Consider the following 25,600-nt stretch of genomic DNA (forward strand, 5'->3'; position numbering starts at 1 on the left):
GACAGAAAACTAGAAACGAATGAAGCAATATATGCCATAGCGTTGCTGCAGTGAGGAGAAAGAGCATTCAATTGTTTTTCCACTCCCACTGCCGCCGTTATTAGCTTGTTTCTAAGGAAGTAAATGGATTTTACTGTGATAGTATTGGTTGCTATTGACGACGGGACGTAAGTCACATTGCTTCCCTAGGGAAATAAGTGAAAATATGTTTCATTCAACAGTAACATAGCAACAAACAAAAGAATACTCACAGTCAACTATTCACGAAGAGTTCTGGCATTAAATAATGTAAATTAATGAAGAAATGTATTCTTATTACGTAAAATGTGGGAGTGGAAAAAACATTAACATGCAATTTGCGAGTTAAGTAGAATTTATTAGTCTAGGACTACTTAATTGTAAACTCGTTCTCAACTAGTAAAAACTACTTATAAATAAATATTATTATGCATAAGGATGTGTTTTACATTACCTAGTAACTAAAATATCGGTTTGCGGGTTTTGTCTTCTTTCTCCCCATTCGAATCAGAACGCCACACATCGGGACTTAAGAATACAGCCTAACTGAAGTTTGTTGTATGCACGAGGCACGTAACAAGACAACAGAATGCCGGTCGTGTACGTCATGCCACGGCAGTTCACCCCACTACAGGCCCAACTGAACACCGAACAGTCTCTGTTAGAAGCGTTTCCTCTGCCATGTAAAAGTAAACGAATGAGCGAAATGTTGAACACACTGTTTAAGTTCATTACAAGAATTCGTGCTTTATCCACTTCAGATGGTTGTGTCTGTAACACACCGGTATTTAATGATGTTTGTCTATATCAGTACAAACATAGCAGCTTATAAAAATGAATGGTCCCCTGCATACATTAGGAGAATTTCTTTTTAGAGTTAAAATTAGATGGGAAGAGAAAGCCAAAGCTTTAATGGATATGGAATTATAAACGTTGAGTAGTCGGACACGATAGGAAGCTACGAATAGTAGTCAATGAAGTTAACAGAATAATTTTTAAGAGACTGATTATTATTATGGTGAATAGAGAATACTTATAGGTCCAATATGTCTTAGTTTTTGTTATATTTGTATAGAGAGTGATGGCGGATTAAGAACTGGACTACATCTAATCCGCCACGACGTGGACAATTATTCATGATATAAATAAATAAATAAATAAGTAAATAAATAAATAAATAAATAAATAAATAAATAGATAGATAGATAGATAGATAGATAGATAGATAGATAGATAGATAGATAGATAGATAGATAGATAGATAGATAGATAGATAGATAAGTAAATAAATAAGTAAATAAATAACTATATATATATATATAAATAAGTAAATAAATAAATACATATATACATAAATACATATATATATATAAATAAGTAAATAAATAAATACATATATACATAAATACATAAATAAATAAATAAGTAGATAAATAAATACATATATATACATACATACATAAATACATAAACACATAAATAAGTAAATAAATAAATAAGTAAATAAATAAATTAGTAAATAAGTAAGTAAGTAAATAAGTAAATAAATACATATATATTCATAAATAAATAAATACATACATACATATATACGTACATAAATAAATAAATAGGTAAATAAATAAATAAGTAAATAAATATACATAAATAAATACATACATAAATACACAAATAAATAAATATGTACATAAATAAATACATATATAAATACACAAATAAATAAAATAACTAAATAAATACATATATACGTACATAAATAAATAAATAAATAAATAAATAGATAAATAAATAGATAGATAGATAGATAGATAGATAGATAGATAGATAGATAGATAGATAGATAGATAGATAGATAGATAGATAGATAGATAGATAGATAGATAGATAGATAGATAGATAGATAGATAGATAGATAGATAGATAGATAGATAGATAGATAGATAGATAGATAGATAGATAGATAGATAGATAGATAGATAAGTAAATAAATAAGTAAATAAATAAATATATAAATAAATAAGTATATAAATAAATACATAAATAAATAAATATATATATAAATAAGTAAATAAATAAATACATATATACATAAATAAATAAATAAGTAGATAAATAAATACATACCTATATACATACATAAATACATAAACAAATAAATAAGTAAATAAATAAGTAAATAAATAAATAAATACGTAAATAAATAAGTAAATAAATAAATAAGTAAATAAGTAAATAAATACATATATATTCATACATAAATAAATAAATACATATATACATACATATATACGTACATAAATAAATAAATAAATAAATAAATAGGTAAATAAATAAATAAGTAAATAAATATACCTAAATAAATATATACATAAATACACAAATAAATAAATATATACATAAATAAATACATACATAAATACACAAATAAATAAATAACTAAATAAATACATATACGTACATAAATAAATAAATAAATAAATAAATAAATAAATAAATAAATAAATAAATAAATAAATAAATACCAGTACAAACGTAAGTAGGCTATATGCAGTTCTCTCTTGCGGCATTTGTAAATATTGAATAAATATAGATTGCTAGGTCGAATTTCGATTGAGAATAAACTTCGAAGTTGAAAACATGGTTAAATGAAATATAATATAATTAAAAAGTCACTTTTAAAACATTATAAGTATTGTAATATTTGAGGTAAAAAAAAGGTCACTGTATTGGGAAAACAATGGGGTTTTCATTTGTTATATTTTGCATTTCCATAGTTACCATTTTGTTGATTAAAACATTAACAATTTTATTAGTTCTGTCACAAAAATGTTGAAGATTCAAGCTATTTTGTGTGAAATCCAGAAAATAGATGTTCATTTCCATATTTACCTTTACTTAACACTTCTAGGTAAAGAACTGTGAACTACGATACAAGTAAATGTGTCATGAGGAGTTATGAGTCTTCGTCATACAGATCTTTTAACGTGAAACGCTTATGCACTTGGAATTCGAGAAATCTAGTCACATTTTCTATTAATACGGTGACGTCATTGATTACAGTAGGCTTTGGATTACTATAGTGTTATTGATGTGTTTAAAACATTGAAGTTTCGAATCCAGCCAGCCGTGATAAAACATAAAGGAGAAGCAAATGAATGTGGTAACATAATAGCATATAAAAGCTTAATGAAATATACAACTTAATTTTAATTTAATCAAAATTATTCGTACACAAATGGGTGTAATTAATAAATTGCGTGGAGTATAAAATAGAAGTATTTAATTTAACATAGTTTAATTCTGAAGTACAATATGTGCATAAAAACATTCCATGATTATAAACAGCTGTAATTTTGTACTTATGCATATTACGAAATCCCTAACCGTGCCATTAGAAAGAACGGTTCAAAGAATTTCAGGAGATGTGTAACTTCAATTGTTGGCGGAAAACAATAGAAGGCACTATAAGAAAAAAAAATACACTGGTCCCGCTCTTTTGTTTGTCATTGTGGTATAGTTGGATAGAAGCAAATCGTGTTAATTTGTGCGAATGTTTACATTTCAATTCCTGAACACATAATATAGGCTATATCAGATTTGCCATCCCCATGTTATGAAATTGCAACACAAAACGAGAACTACCACCAGGACTTCCAAGGTCGAAAAGGCATTTTTAGTAACAACTGCTATATGGAAGTAAGGATTATAACGTGTCTTCTTTTGCAGTCGCTAGATGGCAGCATACTGAAATTGATAAAACTGGTTGTCTTGAAAATCTATTAGGCTGATAAATCTGTTGTATGTGATGACTGATCAGGGATTTCAACTCAATGTGAATTCTGCAGCATTTAGAAAGTAGTCAATATGTTCCGCATGTTGAAACTCCCATCTGAAGGCACGCTGAACTCTCACTATACTCCGTGTGCTATGGTATTCCAATAAACATCAACTACGCTCCTGTGGGTTCGCGATACCTCTCTTAATGCTGCAGAATTTACACTGAGTTAAAATGTAAACATTCACGCTATTTAACAGAATTTGCTTCTATTCAACAATGCCACGATGGCAAGCGAAAGGGCGGGAACAGCGTTTTTTTGTCTTATGGTGTCGTGTACTGTTTCCCGCCAACAATTAGCCTGCAATTACACATGCTCTGAAATTCTTTGAGCCGTTCTTTCTAATGGTACCGGTATGAATTTCGTAATACGCATAGTTACAAAATTATAGTAGTTTATAATCACGAAATGTTTTTGTGGACACTGTGTAGGTATACTTCAAGGTATTGATTTACAAAAATAAAGTTAATTCTTTGTCTTTACCTAATGACATAAAAGTAAAGTAAATTCGTGACGCTACAGCCCATGAAGGGCTAAGACCGACCAGCCGGCTGCTGGCCTCACGTCCACATGCCGAAGTAGAGGTGGACGATCATCCAACTACAATGGAGGTATTGTGTGGTTAGCACGATGATCCTCCCAGCCGTTATAGCTGGTTTGCGAAACCGGATTTTCGCTACCTATCGTAGCTCCCCAAGTGCATCACGATGCTGGGTGGGCACCGGCCCTATACATTGACAGAAATTTCATGAGAAAATTCCTTCCCTCACTAGGACTCGAACCAGCACGCATTCCGTAACGCGAGTCTTAGGCAGGATGCCTTAGACCACGACGCCACGGCGCGGGACAGCTAATGACATATTATTAATATTATTCATTACAATTTCAAACAGCTCTTGATCCTCGAGACTAGGGCTCTTGGAATGAAGTAGTTAACGAAAAGGCGCCTTTTTGTGGTGGGGAGGAAGTGTAAAAACAAATGAAAAGAAATATCAAAGTTTTATTAAAAAAACGTACTTGTACAGGGACATCATTTTATTTTTACTTCAATTATTTTTATTGTACCTGAGTTTTTGAATGTACTTCACTCCCACCCCTTCTACTAGTAAACTTCCAACCGTTCACGACACAGAGCCGAGGGCGCGTAAGCAGTACTGAGTTAGCGAGTATAGTACGTTCCAGAAATATGTTAGCGTTTTCCAGTGACGAAAGAGCTTTCAATATTGAATCATATTTTCGTACAGGTACTGTCGTCCGTTTGCCTACGTCGCATCCCGGTTTCCCCCACCTGCTTCTGTTCGCCCCTTTGTTAAGTCTAGTAACTGAGCTATCTTAGCTCTTTTCTGAAAACATTAATTTCTGTTAGGAATTGGACGTCTACGTAATATTATACAAGTGTTTAAAATAACTTCAATAAAAGGACCTCGTTAAGTAATTAACTGTCACGTGATCACCCCTTTCTATGACAAAACCACTTGAACGGACAGTAGATAGCATTTCTGGGTAATTTTATCTTTTCGGATCGGGCAGCAGTGAAGATTGAATTTACAGTACGTAAGGTACTCTTTTATAGAGTAGGTACGGAATTATTTCAACATGAGTTACTCGTACGAAGGACGAAACTGGTAATTGAAATTAGGTGCAATAGTCTATAGTGCGATAATATGCACATTAGAACTGAAGCCTGTATCGAAATGAACGGCCACTATTTTCAAAAATGTGTTTAAATATCCATATTATGATTATTTTTCAATTTAACTTCATTCTCTATATTGTACGCTAATGTGCTGTAACAGTACAATATACATTGCATAATTAATACGTCCGAATGGATAGCTCAATTCGTGTGTAAAAACACTAAGTGTTCATACAGTACTGTATTTTGATTAAACAAAAACCTAATGAAAATTATCAAACTCAAAATTGCGGTATTTCCTAGTTTACATAAATGGATGAACTACTTTTCTTCCCTCCTATACCTAGTAAAGTGATTTGTATTTTACGCCGGTATCATCGAACTCCAGTCGTGGAAGGGGGAGCAAACGGTGTTTCCTGTTTCAATCGTTAATAGAAAGGTATAGCCAGGTTAATATTACAAATGTTAATAAAAATAAAATGATGTCCCTATACAATCCCAATTATGCTCACAATAACAATCACGAAAAGCATGAACATTACGAGCAATTATAGGGATTCAATAAATATCCTTTCACTTTTTAAAAATGAAATTAACAGTCCTTATAAAATGTTGGGCATCCCTTGGATAGAGTATAATATATTACAAAGAATTGCCTGTTCAGCATATAAGTGGTAACATCAAAGAAGTATGAGAGAAGCATCATTCTGCAATGAATGAAGTTGTGTTGCCATTAGCAACGGCCTCTAATACAGCTATTATTTAAATGAGGATTGCGTTCTCTCATAATTTAAGTAACTGCCCCATAATAAAGCAGAACTGTTTACAATGAAGGTCGTTTGCTTCTATTCGCTTACGAAATATAAGATTTAACCCAACGAACATGATTGCCTTCTTGCCAGTCTGCAGGTTGCCGTGGCAACGACTGCTTTCACTACCGATGCAATGATCGGGGAAGGCAATAAATAACAGCTGAAATGTTTTCATTGCTCAATGTTTGTATTCCTGGAATTGTTTAGTGTCGTCGAATGGGACATGCGTCGTAGGTCTGTGGCAAGAACTTGCGGCGACGAGTCAAGCGCATCCGGCTTCGATTCCAGGCAGAGATTTAATGATTATTTCTCCTTCATAGAAACAGAGATTATTGTCCCTTTTATTGTGTGTTTATGTTGTGTTAGCTCAAGCTGCAAAGCAATGCTATAGCTATAGTGGTGCTAATGTTGCCAACTGTTACCAGATGTCACCAAAGCAAATAAAATAATAAAACGTATTTTTTTTACTTGGTTATTACATTTAACGATGCTGTATCAACTACTGGATTATTTAGCGTGGATGGAATTGGTGATAGGAAGATGATATTTGGCGAGATGAGGCTGAGGATTCGCCACAGATTACCTGACAATTGTCTTACAGCGGGAAAAAAGCTTGGAAAAAACTTAATAGGTAATCAGTCCAAGCGGGAATCAAACTCACGCCCGAAACTCCAGATCAACAGACAAACCCACTACCGTCTGAACTACGCCAGTGGCCACTACGTACTCAAAAAAAAATAAAAAAAATAATAATAATAGTAATAATAATAATAATAATAATAATAATAATAATAATAATAATAATAATAAACCCACAAATTATTAGGGAAAACACGGGAATTTCACTTGATGCAAGTGAAGAGATATGTTTCGAAGTAAATCTCGAAAAGACGAAGTACAGTATATGATTATGTCTCATGACCAGAACATAGTACGAAATAGAAATATAAAAATAGGAAATTTATCCTTTCAAGAGGTGAAAAAATTCAAATATCTTGGAGCAACAGTAACAAAAGTGGCCCTCGAGAAGAAATTAAACGCAGAATAAATATAGGAAATGTCTGTTATTATTCGGTTGAGAAGCTTTTGTCATCTAGTCTGCTGTCAAAAAATCTGAAAGTTAGAATTTATAAAACAGTTATATTACCGGTTGTTCTGTATGGCTGTGAAACTTGGACTCTCACTTTGAGAGAGGAACAGAGATTGAGTGTTTTTGAGAATAAGGTTCTTAGGAAAATATTTGGGGCTAAAAGGGATGAAGTTACAGGAGAATGGAGAAAGTTACACAACGCAGAGCTGCACGCATTATATTCTTCACCTGACATAATTAGGAACATTAAATCCAGACGTTTGAGATGGGCAGGGCATGTAGCACGTATGGGCGAATCCAGAAATGCATATAGAGTGTTAGTAGGGAGGCCACAGGGGAAAAGGCCTTTAGGGAGGCCGAGACGTAGATGGGAAGATAATATTAAAATGTATTTGAGGGAGGTGGGATATGATGATAGAGACTGGATTAATCTTGCTCAGGATAGGGGCCAATGGCGGGCTTATGTGAGGCGGCAATGAACCTCCGGGTTCCTTAAAAGCCAGTAAGTAAGTAAGTAAGGTCAGCAATACACATGCCAGATAGTTTTTTGTTTATTCTGAAAATTTATGTTTTTGGACTATGGTTGTCTTTTCAAAAAATCCTTCAATTATTCTGTGTTAAATTTGCTTGTCGTATGAATGAAAGTATGATTCATAAAATTATGTGAAATGATTTTGAGATGATTTTATGAATCACATTTTTGTTAATATGTGAAACAAATGTAACACAGAACAATTGGTTGATTATCAGAACTTAGAGGTTTTGCACTTATTCCAGCGATTGATTTCTTTTCTTGTACAAGTGTAAAAAAAAAAGTGGCCGCACTCGTGAACAGCGAATATTTTCTAAGTCCACTTTGGATCACGGTGATGTTACCCTATGCAATGCACTTGTAGAAGCAGTTTCGAAACTATGGAGTTACTCGAAACCTGCGTTTCGTAGATCAGCAGTAGAGAGCTCGCTTAATGATTCGAAGGTTGTGAGTTCGAGTCTTATTCAAGTTATTTTATCTTGTTATCATTCGTCAGCGATATAAATAATATTCAAGTTATCATTTGTATTCTGTTATCGTTCTTTAGCGACATAAATAACGTTCAAGTTATTATTTATATTTTGTTATCGTTTTTAGTGGATATAAATAGTATTCAAATTATAATTTATATTCTGTTATCGTTCTTTAGCGTTATAAATAATATTCAAGTTGTTATTTGTGTTCTGTTATCGTTCTTTAACGATATACAGTAAGTAAAATAAATTTCATGTTAGATTTGAAACAATACAGTTACATAATAGTAGTGTTAGTTTTTCCTTCTTATAATATTACATTATACTATCTTGTAACACAATAAAATGGAAAGAAGTGACGAGGATTTGAACCAGAGACGTCGACATCTAAATTCCAATGTTCTTCCGACTTAGTTAAAAGAGCATAAGTAAAGAAACATATGCGGAAAAATTGGCCCAATCCCCTTCCAAGACGTCCTGATGATTTGTGGAAACTCGTTCAGGATGCCTGGGATGCCGAGGCTGAGAACTGAAAAGTTTAATCGATTCCATGCAAGATGTGATCTTTATGGGAGGAAGATGGACTAAATATTGAATCGTGGCTTTTTGTTTTGTTTTTTGAACTTTTAATTGTTTGAATTTTCTAAGGCAGACGCTAGTAAGTTTGTTTTGTTTATGCCACGAAATATATTTTCGTTGAGAATATAATCTTTCTTTCTTTCCATTTGCAATCATAATTTCAAAATAAATAATAATTCTAAAGTCATGGCATAATACATTCATGAACCATAAAACAGTCATAAAAGAGACAGGAGCAATTATATTTTCTCTTTCTCCTAAGAACAAAAAACATAAAAAGCACGAGGTTGTGTTTGAAATCACGACCTCACGAATACCAACCCAAAACGCTACCATTACGCTATGACAATAAGAAGGAGGATACTTTAATTATAACTGTACATATAAGGCAACATCGCCTGTCTCCGAATTGTAGCGGAGATGCCCGAAGGGAACTTTGTTTCTAGAGAGCGGCCACTTTTTCTTTTGACATCTGTAACTCGAAAATAAACGTCTCAAGTCAAAAAGAAAGAGGAAATGGAGGAAGAAAACGAGGATGCGAGCAAAAAACAATAGAATTATAAAGTCAAGCAAAGCACTGCGTGAAGAGAGATATCGTATGCGAAGTTTTACCGCTAGAAGGCAGGAGCGTTCCATGCGGCGGAACAGATTGTAGGGCTATCTTATGTCATATGCTACAGTTGATTACGTTTTCCCGCTTGTTGGTTTTCTGTGCGTGTCAAAATTATATTTATAATTATTTTGTATAACCTGGTATAATTTAATATAATTCAATATTTTCTACCTTATAATTTAATTTAATTTACAATAAATAATACCGTAAACCTCTATAATATTGAGCGATTCCCCGAGATGGGTGGGGAAATCTGCAGTATGCAGAATATACATACGAGTAAATTGAATATTCATGAACCTAAACGAGAACTTTGAGAACGTGGTGCATGAATAAAAAAATAGGAACTACCGGGATGTCGAAGGTGAATATTGCCCTCTTTAATCATTAATATTTAAGAACCGTACGCTAAAAACAGGATATGCAGCCACCAATGTGTTTCTTTTTATAGGGAAGGGACTATCGAGATTGAATTCCTTGTATTTTTTTCTGTAGTTGCAGAAAGATCAATTGCAATTTTTAATAGGATGATATAATATGATCGCAATAGTATCACAAATAGTAGTGTGTTTTGTAGGTTAAGGACATGCAGTTTTGAATACTATGTAGGATGATTTTGAAAATTTGAAGTTAAAACATGGTTTTAATAATTAGGGTACAGTACATTAAAAACATTATTCACGAAATGGGTTCCACTACAGATCGTCCTGGATAATAAACATTCCAGTTTATCGAGAGTTTACTGCAGGCGTAAACTTCGGAGACTCCTACAACTACTGCATATAATCTAAGCTAACATAGCTCGCTGTCGAGGTTGCATATGTTTTTATTAATTTTTCTTTTCCCTCTTCCAAAATGAAACTGTAGTCAACAATTCCTTACTTGAAATAGTTACTTTTATTTAATAGCTAGCACTTTCGAGGCGCAATTTAATTACTTATATTTTTTAAGGTTTAAAGCATATATTCAGAATATTTCGGGACCTGATAGAAGACAAAAAGCTTTCCCTGGTGTTTACATATAGGAACATAAAAATTTTCCATTTTTAGTTGTTTTTAAGAGTATTTAATATACTAATACACAACAATATTCTCAATGTTTATATACCGAAAAACAAATGCACACGCAAAGCGCATCTCTCAAATTACACATGCGCTATCTGTTGGTGCTAGTTCAGGATATCCCTAGTAGGAAAATAAACAAGATTCGGTCCCTTTGTTTAGAGGTTGGTATTCCCAATCCTGCAGCTAGTTATATCGCATTTGTCACCACATAATAGTCTCCAGTTTTATCGCTATTGAAAGAGATTGTGTAAGAATTTTCGTCGCCTCCATTGCTCATTACGATATCTAGAAGACATAAACACGTGGTTGAATTACCACTTCTGGCTGACGTGTCACTAAGTGTCCGCGGTTTATTGCCAGATGCCGGATGTTGTCAACAAAATAATATTCCTCATTTCATTATGTCCTATTAAATGCTTTTCGCTGAAGAAGTCCGGGTTCTATTTCCGTCGGATGCTATGAATAAGAAGCGTACTTTATCCCAGCAGGCTACAACATTAAGTATTATTGGAGTTTTTAAGTGGATGACGCACGTGCATCTAGCAAGCGAAGTAGTCTATTTCACTGACGGTTAACGGGAATGTTGTTTCGTAAAGTGGGACAGAACAAAAGATGGACCACTCTAACAATTATAATAATATTTATAATTTAAATTATTTCCACTCAGGGTTCAAGCTACAGTCGCATTTGTCGCATTTTGCTACTCGACTTCTAAAAATTCAACAAACTTTGAATGTAGATGTGCAAAATGTAACAACCATTGGACTTCAGAAACGAAGATGGTAACGGAGAAAATGAAATCAGAGATGTGTTTGAACTAATCTGAATTTAAATGAAATGCTAATGCCGTGGACAATGTTCAAAAGGGTATTGAGCAAAAGATATTCAGGAATTGATTTCAAAGAGTTGGTGCAATTGATGTAAGTTAAGTGAACAATTTCTTCTAATTGATTTATATAATTCTATGGCATTCTGTAAATTGTGAGCGAGGATTTAGTTGCATGAATCTTGTAAAAACTGAATTAGAAACCGCCTTTCAGCAAAAAGAGTCAGCACTATGCTAACAATAAATCTCGAAGGGCCTGCTAGTAAAGAATTTCAATGTTTAGAGTACCCATAAAATAACGTATTTTAATGTGATGTAAATACAGCAGTAATTGATTCTAAACGTACCTACGTCTAATGATTTACTTACATAAGTATATCTGGAGTGTGGTAAGATGGATTGAAAGTAATACAACTCCAAGAAACAAATTACGTAACTTTTTGTTTTTGCGTAACTTACTTACTTACAAATGGCTTTTAAGGAACCCGCAGGTTCATTGCCGCCCTCACATAAGCCCGCCATCGGTCCCTATCCTATGTAAGATTATTCCAGTCTCTATCATCATATCTTTGTTTCTGCGTACTTTATCAATTTTATTTTTCTGCACTATTATTTATAAAATTGCGCAAGCATTTCGTAATTTGTACAAGTACAATTTTTCATTTGTGCATTTTTGCGACTATTATTTATTTTCTAGCTTAAACCGAGTTTTCACTATGTATGTTAGAATTCGCTATTTTTACTATTTACACTATAATAAACAATGTAGACCTACACTGAACAAGCATTATTATTATTATTATTATTATTATTATTATTATTATTATTATTATTATTATTATTATTATTATTATTATGTATACAGTCTTAGATGACACTCGGGAAGAAATTAAACGCAGAATAAATATGGGAAATGCCTGTTATTATTCGGTTGAGACGCTTTTGTCATCTAGTCTTCTGTCAAAAAATCTGAAAGTTAGAATTTATAAAACAGTTATATTACCGGTTGTTCTGTATGGTTGTGAAACTTGGATTCTCACTTTGAGAGAGGAACATAGGTTAAGGGTGTTTGAGAATAAGGTGCTTAGGAAAATATTTGGGGCTAAGAGGGATGAAGTTACAGGAGAATGGAAAAAGTTACACAACGCAGAGCTGCACGCATTGTATTCTTCACCTGACATAATTAGGAACATAAAATCCAGACGTTTGAGATGGGCAGGACATGTAGCACGTATGGGCGAATCCAGAAATGCATATAGAATGTTAGTTGGGAGGCCGGAGGGAACAAAGACCTTTGGGGAGGCCGAGACGTAGGTGGGAAGATAATATTAAACTGGATTTGAGGGAGGTGGGATATGATGGTAGAGACTGGATTAATCTTGCTCAGGATAGGGACTAATGGCGGGCTGATGTGAGGGCGGCAATGAACCTCCGGGTTCCTTAAAAGCCAGCAAAAAAAAGTGTTGTCGCACAGATATTTACAAGTCCCAGAAAGGAAGCAGTGCGCATGATCAGAAGACGAGAGACCTGGTTCACAAGAGAACGACTAGTTGAGGTAATGAAATTAGTTTTGTTTCGTTGTATGTCTATCATGCGCATGCCTTCTTTCTGGTACTTATTAAGTATATGTGCGACAAAACGTTTTTCTGTACAGTGTTGTGTATTGTAATGCAAGGTATTTTATTTCATAATACTATAGCCTACTTATTTTGTAAATAGTGTACAATAGCATTTTAAATGGAGAAGAATGGAGCATGTGAAATGCACAGACAGAATAAGAAGTGAAGCTGTGTTGGGAAGAGTGGGTGAAGAAAGAATGATGCTGAAACTGATCAGGAAGAGGGAATAGTAATATGCGTTACAAGAGCGGTATGTTGAAGTTTTCATGTTCGAGGAAAAGTTTGAAAAAGCCAAACGTAGTTGAGCTTTTTTAATTTCTGAGAATTGAAAGAAAACATACCGCTCGTGTATCGTACATTATTTTGTGCGAAGATCGTTTATTACATACCTGAAAAAGGAATTTCTAATTAGTTGCAATGAAATCTCCATCTTGGTTTCTGTTCAATGACGGCAAATTTGCAAAACAAAAATATCTACTGTATCTTCAACATTGTTGCTTTAAATTGTTTTCTGTCTTTACTATACTCCAGCAGGCCGTGATATACGTCTGTCTTTTTTTCCCCCAGTCTATGATGAGTCTGGAATCTTGTTGATTTTTTCCACGGCTTCCTTAATGTTACTTGCATCACGAATGCAGTAACTTTAGTGGAGTTGTAGAGTTTACTTAATTTTTGCAATATTAAAAAAGCAATAATTAACAGTGCAATTTAGGTGAAATTGCAGTGGTAAGTTTCCAATTTATAATTATTACTATATTGAACGTCTCTAAAAATAATACGTTAAAAGCCTAAAGCAGTAAAATCAATATGTCACTTAAACGGTAAGAAGAGGGAAATTGTTATGTGTGTTAGGTTGGGAACACTGAATGTGGAATTTTAGACTTTCCGCGGATTGGTTTTGTGCGGAAACCAAGCAAATACGCACGATCTCGCACAAAAGAATTGGTTGGGTCACTGGCTGAGAAGAAACTGCCTACTGAAGGATGCACTGGAAGGAATGGTGAATGGCTAGTTTATCTTACATTCTATTAACTTGTATTCTTTTCAAACTTACTAGCAATAAAATAAATAAATAAATAAATAAATAAATAAATAAATAAATAAATAAATAAATAAACGGAAATAGCAAAGAGAACATAGAAAAATATGGATATAATAAAAGGAATAAAACTGACGAGAGACAAAATGAAAGAAAGCAAGAAGCAAGTGAAACGATAGAGAAGGTGATGAAAGCATGATTGCTTTATAGAGAATATGACAGAAGGTAAATAAACAAAAGAACAGAGATAGTCATAAAGCGCTTCTGAAATAAATTAGTATAAAAATAAAAGAAGAAGGACGCTATGAGAGAAAAAGAGAAGAGAAAATTAAAAGACGGTTTCAGACAGTATATAAAGCAGAGGGAACTCTGACGGATAAAGCGAGTACGCTTCATATGTGACACTTAACATTAGGTTTCCCGTGCATTCTAATTTAAACACAGTTCCTTCATCGCCACCTGTTACAACCAACGTGCGTAGTTTTAAAACGTCGTTAATAATGAAGTGCCTCACAGTTATGATAGCTTATGATCGTATATTTGTCACTATGAGATCGTAAAATACACGTCAAGGCGGATTCGAGAGACAAATCAGCAGATAAAGAAAACTAGAAACGTGACCAATATTACAACACGAGGAGGAAAGAGAGAGAAGCGCAGAAGAAAGAGATGGAATAAGGAAAGGTAAAAAGAGATACAAGAATAAAATGGAAAAAGGATTAGAGAAGATAAATTTAGAAAGAAAGGAGAAAGAAAAGAATTGAAGAAGGAAAAGAGCAGGAAGAGTAAGAATGGAAGAGCGACAAAGAGAAGAGATAACTTAGAAGAGCAAGTAGAAGAGAAAGCATAAGGAGAAGGAGGAATGCCAAGAAGAAGGGGAAATACGAAGGACAAGGGGCTATGCTAATGAGAAGGAGAATGCCAAGGAGAAGGGGCTGTGGTAATGACAAGGGTTTATAGCAATGAGAAGGGGGTTGCTAAGGATAAGGGGAATGCCAAAGAGAAGGGGAATATCAAAGAGAGGTAGTAAGGACATGGAGAAGAATAATGACAATAAGAGGAGATAATGGCAATGAGAAAGGGTAATATCAGGAAAGAGATGGAATAAGGACATGTAAAATGGTAAAAAGAGATTCGTATCGTAAAAAGAGATTCATATCAATGAGAAAAGTTCGTATGGCTGAAAAGGATTCTTGTCAATGCGAAGGATATGTTTCAATGGGAAGGGTTCGCGTCAGAGAACAGTATTCGTGTCAAAGAGAAGAGTTCACACCGATAAGAATATTGTTCGTGTCAATGGGAAGGGTTCATGTCAATGAGGATTCGTGTCAGTGAGAAGGTGATAATGACAAGGAGAAGTAGAATTAGGCTACAAGAAGGAGAGTTAATAACAAAAAAGACAGGTTAATGACATGGAGATGAGATAAGGACAGTGAGAGGAATAATGGCAGTGAGAAAAGAATATGACAATGAGAAGTGTTAATAGCAACGAGAAGGATTAATGACAATGAGAACTGTAAATGACTAGGAACTGAGATAAGGACAATGAGAAAGGGACATGACAACGAGAAGGAGTAATGACAAGGAGAAATGTTAATGACAAGGAGATGAAATGACAATGACAGGGGTAATGACAGTGAGAACGGGTTATAACAAAGAGAAAGAGTAATGACAATGAGAAGTATTAACGACAAGAAGATGAGATAAGGAAAATGAGAGGGGTAATGACAAGGAGAAGAGGATATGACAGGGAGTACTGCCATTGAGAAAGGGCAATGACAATGAGAAGGGATAATGACAAGGAGATGAGTTAAGGACAATGAGAGGGCTAATGACAATGAGATGAGATAAGGACAACGAGGAGTAATGACAATGAGAAGGGGTAATGGCAATGAGAAGTGTTAATGACAAAGAGATGAGAAAAGGACAATGAGAATGAGTAATGACAATGAGGAGAGGTAATGGCAATGAGAAGTGTTAATGACAAGGGAATGAGAAAAGGACAACGAGAAGGAGTAATGACAATGAGAAGAGGTAATGACAATGAGAAGTGTTAATGACAAGGAGATGAGAAAAGGAGAACGAGAAGGAGTAATGACAATGAGAAGAGGTAATGACAATGAGAAGTTTTAATGACAAGGAAATGAGAAAAGGACGAGAAGGAGTAATGACAATGAGGAGTAATGACAATGAGAAGAGGTAATGACAATGAGTAGAGGTAATGACAATGAGAAGGGGTAATGACAATGAGAAGTGTTAATGACAAGGAAATGAGAAAAGGAGAACGAGAAGGAGTAATGACAATTAGAAGGAGTAATGACAATGAGAAGAGGTAATGACAATGAGAAGTTTTAATGACAAGGAAATGAGAAAAGGAGAACGAGAAGGAGTAATGACAATGAGAAGAGGTAATGACAATGAGAAGTGTTAATGACAAGGAAATGAGAAAAGGAGAACGAGAAGGAGTAATGACAATGAGAAGTTTTAATGACAAGGAAATGAGAAAAGGAGAACGAGAAGGAGTAATGACAATGAGAAGAGGTAATGACAATGAGAAGTTTTAATGACAAGGAAATGAGAAAAGGACGAGAAGGAGTAATAACAATGAGAAGGAGTAATGACAATGAGAAGAGGTAATGACAATGAGTAGAGGTAATGACAATGAGAAGTGTTAATGACAAGGAAATGAGAAAAGGACAACGAGAAGGAGTAATGACAATGAGAAGAGGTAATGACAATGAGAAGTTTTAATGACAAGGAAATGAGAAAAGAACGAGAAGGAGTAATGACAATGAGAAGAGGTAATGACAATGAGAAGTTTTAATGACAAGGAAATGAGAAAAGGACGAGAAGGAGTAATGACAATGAGAAGGAGTAATGACAATGAGAAGAGGTAATGACAATGAGTAGAGGTAATGACAATGAGAAGGGGTAATGACAATGAGAAGTGTTAATGACAAGGAAATGAGAAAAGGACAATGAAAAGAAGTAATGACAATGAGAAGAGCTAATGGCAATGAGAAGTGTTAATGACAAGGAGATGACAAAAGGACAATGAAAAGGAGTAATGACAATGAGAAGGTTAATGACAAGGAGATGAGATAAGGACAGTGAGATGGGTAATGACAATGAGCAGGGATAATAACAAGGAGAATGGGAAATGCCAAGGATAAGGGGGAATGTCAAGTAGTAGAGAACTGTAGAAATGGAGAAGAAAGGAATAGGATGATGGACAAAGTAGCTATAGAATGCCGAGGAGCAGAAGAGTAGCCTAAGAGTAGGAAAGTATAATAAGTAGAAGGACGGCATGCGATTCCGTGGATACCGACATGAGGTAGCCTACTCACCGTGCATGGGCCCGATGATGACCATGCAGGCAACCATCAGCATGATGACCCTCATCTTGCGGTTGTTCTTGCCCTCCTTGAAGGCCACCCTGAACGTCTCCGCGATGTGCTTGAAGTCGAAGAAGTCCCGCAGGAAGTAGCAAGGCTTCTGTTTCAGGACCTCCCGCTCCTTCTTCTGCTGCTCCGTCTTCTGGCGCGGAGTCTCCTGGATCCGGAAGAAGCCGTACCAGAAGCTGAGCACGTACATCGTTGCCGAGATGGAGAAGATGCCGTAGAAGCCGATTTTAGCGTACAGGATGCCGCTCAGGGACATGCCGACAGGGACGCCCACAGACACGAACAAGTTCACGATCCCTACGCGTAAGGTCCTCATTTCTACAGTCGTGACGTCAGCTATGTAGCTAAACACTGCCATAAACATGGTGAACCAACCTCCTGTCATCGAAGGAAAGAGCGATTCTACAATTCCAGCTACCTCCATCGGCAATTGATAGAAGAAAACCGTACACATAATTAGGCCGATGCAGGTTAGAAACTCTCCTGTGATAGGTAGCAACATGCACGGTTTCCGACGGCCATGGCGGTCCGACCACGATCCCAGAAACAGCATCAACAAACAGGGAAGGGCACTTTGGACCACGGTCTTCCAGATTGTCATGCCCGCCACGAGCTGTTGGACTTCTGTCTCTTCTTTTGTGTAGTTTTCAGTCTTGCGGGCTGTTAGAGCGTCGCACACTTCTTTGCTGTATCCGAGGTTGACTCTACAAGCCTTTTCCAAGTTAAGATTCTGAGTTGCAAGCATTGCTAGGACGCATGGGATGATGTAGAAAGCTAGCATGGGTTCCACAGTGATGTTCCCCATAATGTACTTCCATTTATTGCGGAGTGTCATAGATCTCCAGTTTGTCTCGGACTTGTTAGACGCTTGGGTCTGATTTTCTGGTTGCTTTTTCTCTTCCCACATCTTGTACGAAGTTATTGGTTAAAAGTAGGTAAATATGTTGCAATACCGCCGCACCTATAACGTAGAGTATTTATTTTTTTAATGTTTTCACAGGCAATACTAAGTTTATCGCGAATTTATAACACGAGTTTTTCTACACCAGATTGAAAACACTCTCAAAATTTCCCGAAAGAACTAGACAACTTGAAACTTAAAGTTTATGGTTGGCAATATGAGGACTTTGTTTCGTCTAAAATGTCATTTTATCTATATTAAAAAATGTTGAATCTCTTCTATTAAAAGTTCCGGAATTTAGATAAGTTAAAATTATTCAAAATACTTGTCATCCATTCACTGCAGATTTCGTTTTTCCTTTATTTACATACAATAACTTTGATGAACCACTTTTGAAGGAACAAAACACCAGTCATAATCGATATAAATAAAAAAACTGTTCGAAATTCTTCATTAAAATTCAGATATCAACCACTTATTTTCTCCACTTAAATTGTATTTAATCTAAAATATATTTCGCAACGAGTTCAGCCAATTTATAAAAATCTAAAATCCAGAATTGTTTATAAATATCACAGCCACAACTAGAATTTCTTCTTTACCTTGTGTACGGTCCAATAATTCTAAATAGTATGCTAGCTATGAAAAATGACTTAAGAAGTCATAAATCTTCTATTGTACCACCGGGTTATTTCTGTTACCTATTAATTTTGTTTGTCTTTTCTTATATTTAAACAATAAAATAATCTGTAATAACTTAAATCACTATAAATAAAGTTCAGAGATGTCAAAGTCACCAATACATCTATAAAATACCGCAGCTAACGACTTATATAGTATATAGTATATAAAATATATTTAATTTACTTTCGATACATTTTTATTCATATTGATGTCCTTCTGAAATAAATTCTACATCAACGACTTCTACCGGTTAAGCATTAGATTTCTGTTGCTAGCTTGTAGTGTACTACAAATTCTTTAAAATGTTTACACCACTTTTGCGATATCTTTACACGTCAATAAAATCACTTCCAAAATGTCTGCGTAACATCAATTTATAATTTCACGACTACACAACAAATACTGATTACGAAAAAAAAAAATTGTTCGAAAGTTTCCTTTCTGACAGAAATTGTAGTTTGTACCAAGTTCGTATGTTAAAATCCACATAAAATTCTTCAAGCGCGTGAAATAAAGGCGGAAAATTGATAACAAAACAACGTCGATTTCGCACCTCACTTACTTGTTACCATAGCAGCGAAACGTTCGTCATATTTCGAGTGGACTCTACTGAAACATAAGACGTTAGCACTGCGAATGAAAAGCCGAACCGGTGCGGGACATGGTACACACTGGACTACTCCAAGTCGGGCAGTGCAATTGCGACTGAGTAAGGCGGGCTGTCGCACCTCTAGGAGCAGCGACTCCCCCTCCATTACATTTCATTTACTCTGATGGCGGGGATTGTTAGACTTGCGTTGGGAACCGGCGGGGACGAAATGTGAGTCAAGGACTGTTGTCCTAGTCCTCAGGTCCAAAACTTTTGGTTCATTTATCAGAGATTGTCCACCGTGAGTAATTCCTCTAACAGCTCTGTATGCAGAGGTACACACGTACAGGAAATTTCACTACCCAGAAGACCTTTCAGAACTAGCCATAAGTCTGAATATAGTTTTTTTCTTAAGGGGACACTGTACTAAAAATGACAACTTTTTTTTAAATCATTTTTTCAATCAAACTTGAGAGCATGTTTACTATATAAAGAACTAACAAAATCCAAATTTTGAACTCCCAAATGTTTTTGGCTTTGATGATTTAATTTTTTTAATATTTCCAAACCCAAGTTTTTAGTAGATGATCTCAATTTTTAAGCTGCCTTTTTTTATTACATTCACAAGATATAGAAAAACATTTCTATGCATTCATTTTACAAAATATCTCATTTATTCACTTTCAAAAACACCTTTTAAACTTTTGAATATGTTAATTTTTAAGGGGTTAGGTACAGCTTACAGCAGTAAAATTTTGGAAATATTCAACATTTTTTTTTCACCATTACTGTATCTTGTACAGTAATGAAAATTGCTATGTATAAAACACTGCCCTTCTGCTTACATAAAGAAATATTTTTACGATTTAAAAAACTATTTATATATTTTTTTTTCAAAATTCAGTTCACTGTGCAGTGATAAAGCTTTTCCCACATAACTCAAAAACTACCCAACATTCTGTAATGAAATTTGTTGTGTTTATTTATGCATGTCATATCTACAATATGCTGCAAAATCACTTCTCTACTTTTGATAGATTGTCTGATAAAAAATAAATTCATTTTAAAAATGGTCAAATATCAGTATTTTCTTCTAACACAAAATAAAAAAAAATATTTATTAAAGAATGTAGTTGAAAGAGCATGATATTGTAAACATGACTTTCAGAAATAAAATAAAAGAGAGAGAACATGAAAAAGTTAACAAGTTTATGAGTTATGAGGGAAACGCTTCATCACTACACAGTGAATTGCCACCATTTTGAATTTTGAAAAAATATATATAAATAATTTTTTTTAAATGGTAAAAGTATTTTTTTTTTTCATATAGTTGAAGGAAAGTGTTTTATACATGCCAATTTTTCATTATTGTACAAGATACAGTAATGGAGGAAAAAAATGTTGAATATTTCCAAAAATTTTACTGCCGTAAGCTGTACATAACCCCTTAAGTAATTCATGAAAAATATATTAATAAAATTAATTAGCAGCATTTGTTAAAAAATAAACGCATAAAAACATGCAGCTATCTCATAAATACTTACAGTAAAAATTTCATCCTGATTGATTAATATTTGGCATAAAAAAGTTGGTATTAAATCAAGAAAAATAAACTTACGAAAAAATGAATTTGAAATTAAAATGAATAATTATGTAACACATATCTAATAAAATTTTCCTCCGCTGCATTCATCTAGTAACTTCAGGCGGCCAACTTTAGAACAAAAAGTTACTAGATTTGTAATCAGAAATTTGTAAAGTGAATTCTTTGATGTGAAAAAATAATTTTGACAGCTCTTTAAATGTCACGTCTCCTTACAGCCTTAATTTAAAAACATTTTTAAACATATTTGTAATCAGAATTGAACTAAATCAATTTGGGGTATGAAAATATATTTTCTAAAGACGTGAAATGGCCAATAACATTTTTTGGAAAATTTTCATGATTTTCAGTGGAGTCTCCGCTTAAGGGGCACATATGAGTCCATAAAAATTTGTGAAATTTAAGGGGATACTCAACTATATTTTGGAACTTTTTTCCTATTTGACCAATCTTTTTCAAATTTGGAGAAAAAGTTTAATATACACATGGAAAGTAACATGCAAAATCTCAGCTCATTAGATCCAATACTTTTCAAAATAAAAATATTTCAATTTTTAATCAATCATTAATTGAAATATCACTTTTAATTATCATTTTTTATTTTTTGGCTTTGTGCATTTGACTGTGACTTCTCAATGATTAGGGGAAGAATTCTGCGTATTGATTTAGTTCTGTCACGTAAATTAGTGTAGAAATTTAATTTTTCATTTCTATGACACTTTTTCTCCAATTTTTAAGTTGAGTGTCCCCTTAAACTACATAAACAGGCCTATAATACTATCATCTGTACAAAATATGCCATTAGGGCTAATAGTTTTGAAGTTAGATATTTTTTAAAATATATTTTATATTGAAGTCACTAAAGAGGCTCCTTGCGTCAAAGTTTTCAAAATGTTTGGTTCAGATTTACTCAAAAGCAAAACATTTTCACATCCTACTTACTTGCTTTTTGTATTAATCAACCCAGGAGAGTCTGTTTAATGAGTAGCAAAAATTTTGTTTGATAAATAATCTGCTATAGTTTTCGAGAAAATTCAGTCTCTCTTCAAGTGGTTGGTGCATAAATTCTTAGCGTTTTTCTGTACTTTCATTCATTTAATAGTACGATAGTGACATAGCTACCATAGCAACGAAAAACGCTACACCAACCTAATAAACATACTGAACAGCTGACGATCTCTATTAAGAGTCCTCTTCATAGCTTCATTACAGCTTTGTCATCACCTGATAGAAAGTGAACGATGTCCGTAGTTGCCATAGAAACGCAAGATGCAGGCGGGCATTTCCTTTGCACGCTAAACAAGAGACGAGAGACGTTTTTCTCTCTCGGCTGGCATGACAATATAAACTTAGTACGCAAATCTGCCGTGCACGACAGCTACCTGTTCCAGATCTATGCTCGCTCGCATGTGTTCCGTGTCATCGGTTCTGTCATATTACCCGGCGGCCTTGAGTGAAAGAGTGAGCCATGGCTCATTTTATTTTATACTAGCTGTACCCGTGCGCTCCGCTGCACCCGTTAGAAATAAAATATAAAGTAATGATATAATTAAAATAGGACATTTGATCCAGGGAATATTCGTGTTTGATAGAAGGATAAATCGTTTATTATGTTACTTAATTTAAATTATATTAAACAAATTAAAATGCGATCATTTTGATCCAGAGACCACTCATTTGGTCATAAAAATTATTTTAGGAAATACAGGAAACGAATACCTATCAACTTTTCTGTGCTTAAGAAGCTATTTTAATCTTACCTATCCTCGACTCACTCAGAAGTTACTGTAATAACATTATAGCATTATGTCCATCTAGAGAAACTACACTTTCCAATGGTAAATTAATAAGTAATTATACAAATCGGTTAATTTAGCTTCCGATATTACTTCATACAAACACAGAAACATTCTCTGTAGGCCATGATTCATAGCTTTCAATTGTTGTTGTCCAAGGCCCCTTATAGACGAAGTCATTTGTTTTTTATTTCATTATACCGCCTTAGATGGCAGTTATTTTAATTTTGAAACTCATTTATCTCATTAAACATCAGTCCTATCAAAATTTTGCATGGAGTAAAATTTATCGGAAATTATTTTTAAAGAAACTTTTGTTATGTAACATTTTTCACATAAATCAATAATAAGCGAGATATTTCGATTTATTTAATTCAAGCCCCCATATAACCCTCCTTTTAAATAAAATATTTTGAATGCCATATAGCCTAAATTCTAAGTTACAACGAACTTAATTTATATTCCAATTTTCACATAAATCGGTTCAGCCATTATCGCGTGAAAAGGTAACAAACATCCTGACAGACAGACAGACAGACATACAAACAAAAATGTCAAAAAAGTGATTTTCGGTTTCAGGGAGGTTAATTATATATGTTAGGACCAATTATTTTTGGAAAATCGAAAATTACCAGAAAAATTTCGGCTACAGATTTATTATTAGTATAGATTCACTTCCCCATTTAGTGAGGTAATAAATTTACGTTTACGATGGAAAATTTTTCATATTTATTCTGCTTAATCACTGTGGGTAGGGAAGGGATATTTATTCGATCATATAATAAGGTTATTCCGAAGTAAGTTTCCAGTTTAAAATGGCTGTACGTATTAACAATTTGATGTGAAACAAGTCAAAATTTTGCAAGATTAAAATTACAATTTTTACAATTTTTTTACAATTTAAATTTTAATTTTTTACAATTTTTTTTACGAGATGTAGTGAGATGAGGTGAGGCCGAGGATTCGCCAACGGATTACCTGGCATTTGCCTTATGGCTGGGGAAAACCTCGGAAAATACCCAACCAGGTAATCAGACCAAACGGGGGTGAAGTGAAGTGAGGCCGAGGACTCTCCATAGGCCACCCGGCATCAGTCCCACGACTGGGAAAAACCTCGTAAAAAACCAATCAATCACACTTAACGGGGGATCCAACCCAAGCCCGAACGCAGCGAGTCTGCCGACTGAGCTACATCGATGGCTCTAATAAAATAGACAGCGCATAGTAGTAATGGTAGCAATAGGCCTATTGGTAGCATCTCCACCCTTCTAGTACTGTCGCTGTCTTTTTATAACTGTCACCACCGATACTTTTTCTACAGCTAAAATTTAACTTTCAATTTTATGTCCTTATCATAGCAAGCGGGCCTGGGTTTAAATCTTGATTGGGACAAGTCACTTGGTTGAAATTTTTCCGAGGTTTCCCTCAACCCTTTAAGAGCAAATGTTGGGTAAATTTCGACGCTGGACTCCGGACTCATTTCGCTGGCATTATCACCTTCATCTCACTCAGGCGCTAGATAAAAATGTTATGATTTTATTTAACGACGCTCACAACTGCCGGGGTTATATCAGCGTTGCCGGTGTGCCGGAATTTTGTCCCTCAGGAGTTCTTTTACATGCCAGTAAATCTACTGACATAAGCCTGTCGAATTTAATCACACTTAAATGCCATCGACCTTGCCCGGGATCGAACCTGCAACCTCGGGCATAGAAGGCCAGCGCTTTACCAACTCCGCCAACCAGCTCGACGACGCTAGATAAATATGGCTGTTTATAAAGCGTCGTAAAATAACCGAAATTAAAAAAATATATATATCGTAAATATGGGAAATGCATGTTATTATTCGGTTGAGAAGCTTTTGTCATCTAGTCTTCTGTCAAAAAATCTGAAAGTTAGAATTTATAAAACAGTTATATTACCGGTTGTTCTGTATGGTTGTGAAACTTGGGCTCCCACTTTGAGAGAGGAACAGAGATTAAGGGTGTTTGAGAATAAGGTTCTTAGGAAAATATTTGGGGCTAAGAGGGATGAAGTTACAGGAGAATGGAGAAAGTTACACGACGCAGAGCTGCACGCATTGTATTCTTCACCTGACATAATTAGGAACATAAAATCCAGACGGTTGAGATGGGCAGGACATGTAGCACGTATGGGCAAATCCAGAAATGCATATAGAGTGTTAGTTGGGAAGCCGGAGGGAAAAAGACCTTTGGGGAGGCCGAGACGTAGATGGGAAGATAATATTAAAATGGATTTGAGGGAGGTGGGATATGATGATCGAGACTGGATTAATCTTGCTCAGGATAAGGACCAATAGCGGGCTTATGTGAGAGCGGCAATGAACCTCCGGGTTCCTTAAAAGCCAGTAAGTAATTAAGTAAGTAAGTCGAAGTTATCTTCAGCCCTTCACAACGTAGGTACTTGTACCGCTTTCAAACTCAATACTGATCGACGCTGTGATTTACAAGTCTGCCATTTTTATG

The 25,600-nt window shown here is 34.5% G+C and overlaps 1 protein-coding gene across 1 annotated transcript in view; it reads right to left on the reverse strand.

Annotated features, from left to right (window-relative positions):
* Window positions 1-19,022, reverse strand: part of LOC138695046 (probable peptidoglycan muropeptide transporter SLC46) — a 91,530-nt gene extending 72,508 nt beyond the window's left edge. Inside the window, exon 1 of the mRNA XM_069819378.1 lies at window positions 17,485-19,022. Coding sequence (XP_069675479.1) covers window positions 17,485-18,448 — 964 coding nt within the window. The 5' untranslated portion in view covers window positions 18,449-19,022. The remainder of the gene's footprint in view (window positions 1-17,484) is intronic.
* Between the last annotated feature and the right edge of the window lie 6,578 nt (window positions 19,023-25,600).

The sequence above is a fragment of the Periplaneta americana genome, chromosome 2 (assembly GCF_040183065.1).
Source record: "Periplaneta americana isolate PAMFEO1 chromosome 2, P.americana_PAMFEO1_priV1, whole genome shotgun sequence".
NCBI lineage: Eukaryota > Metazoa > Arthropoda > Insecta > Blattodea > Blattidae > Periplaneta > Periplaneta americana.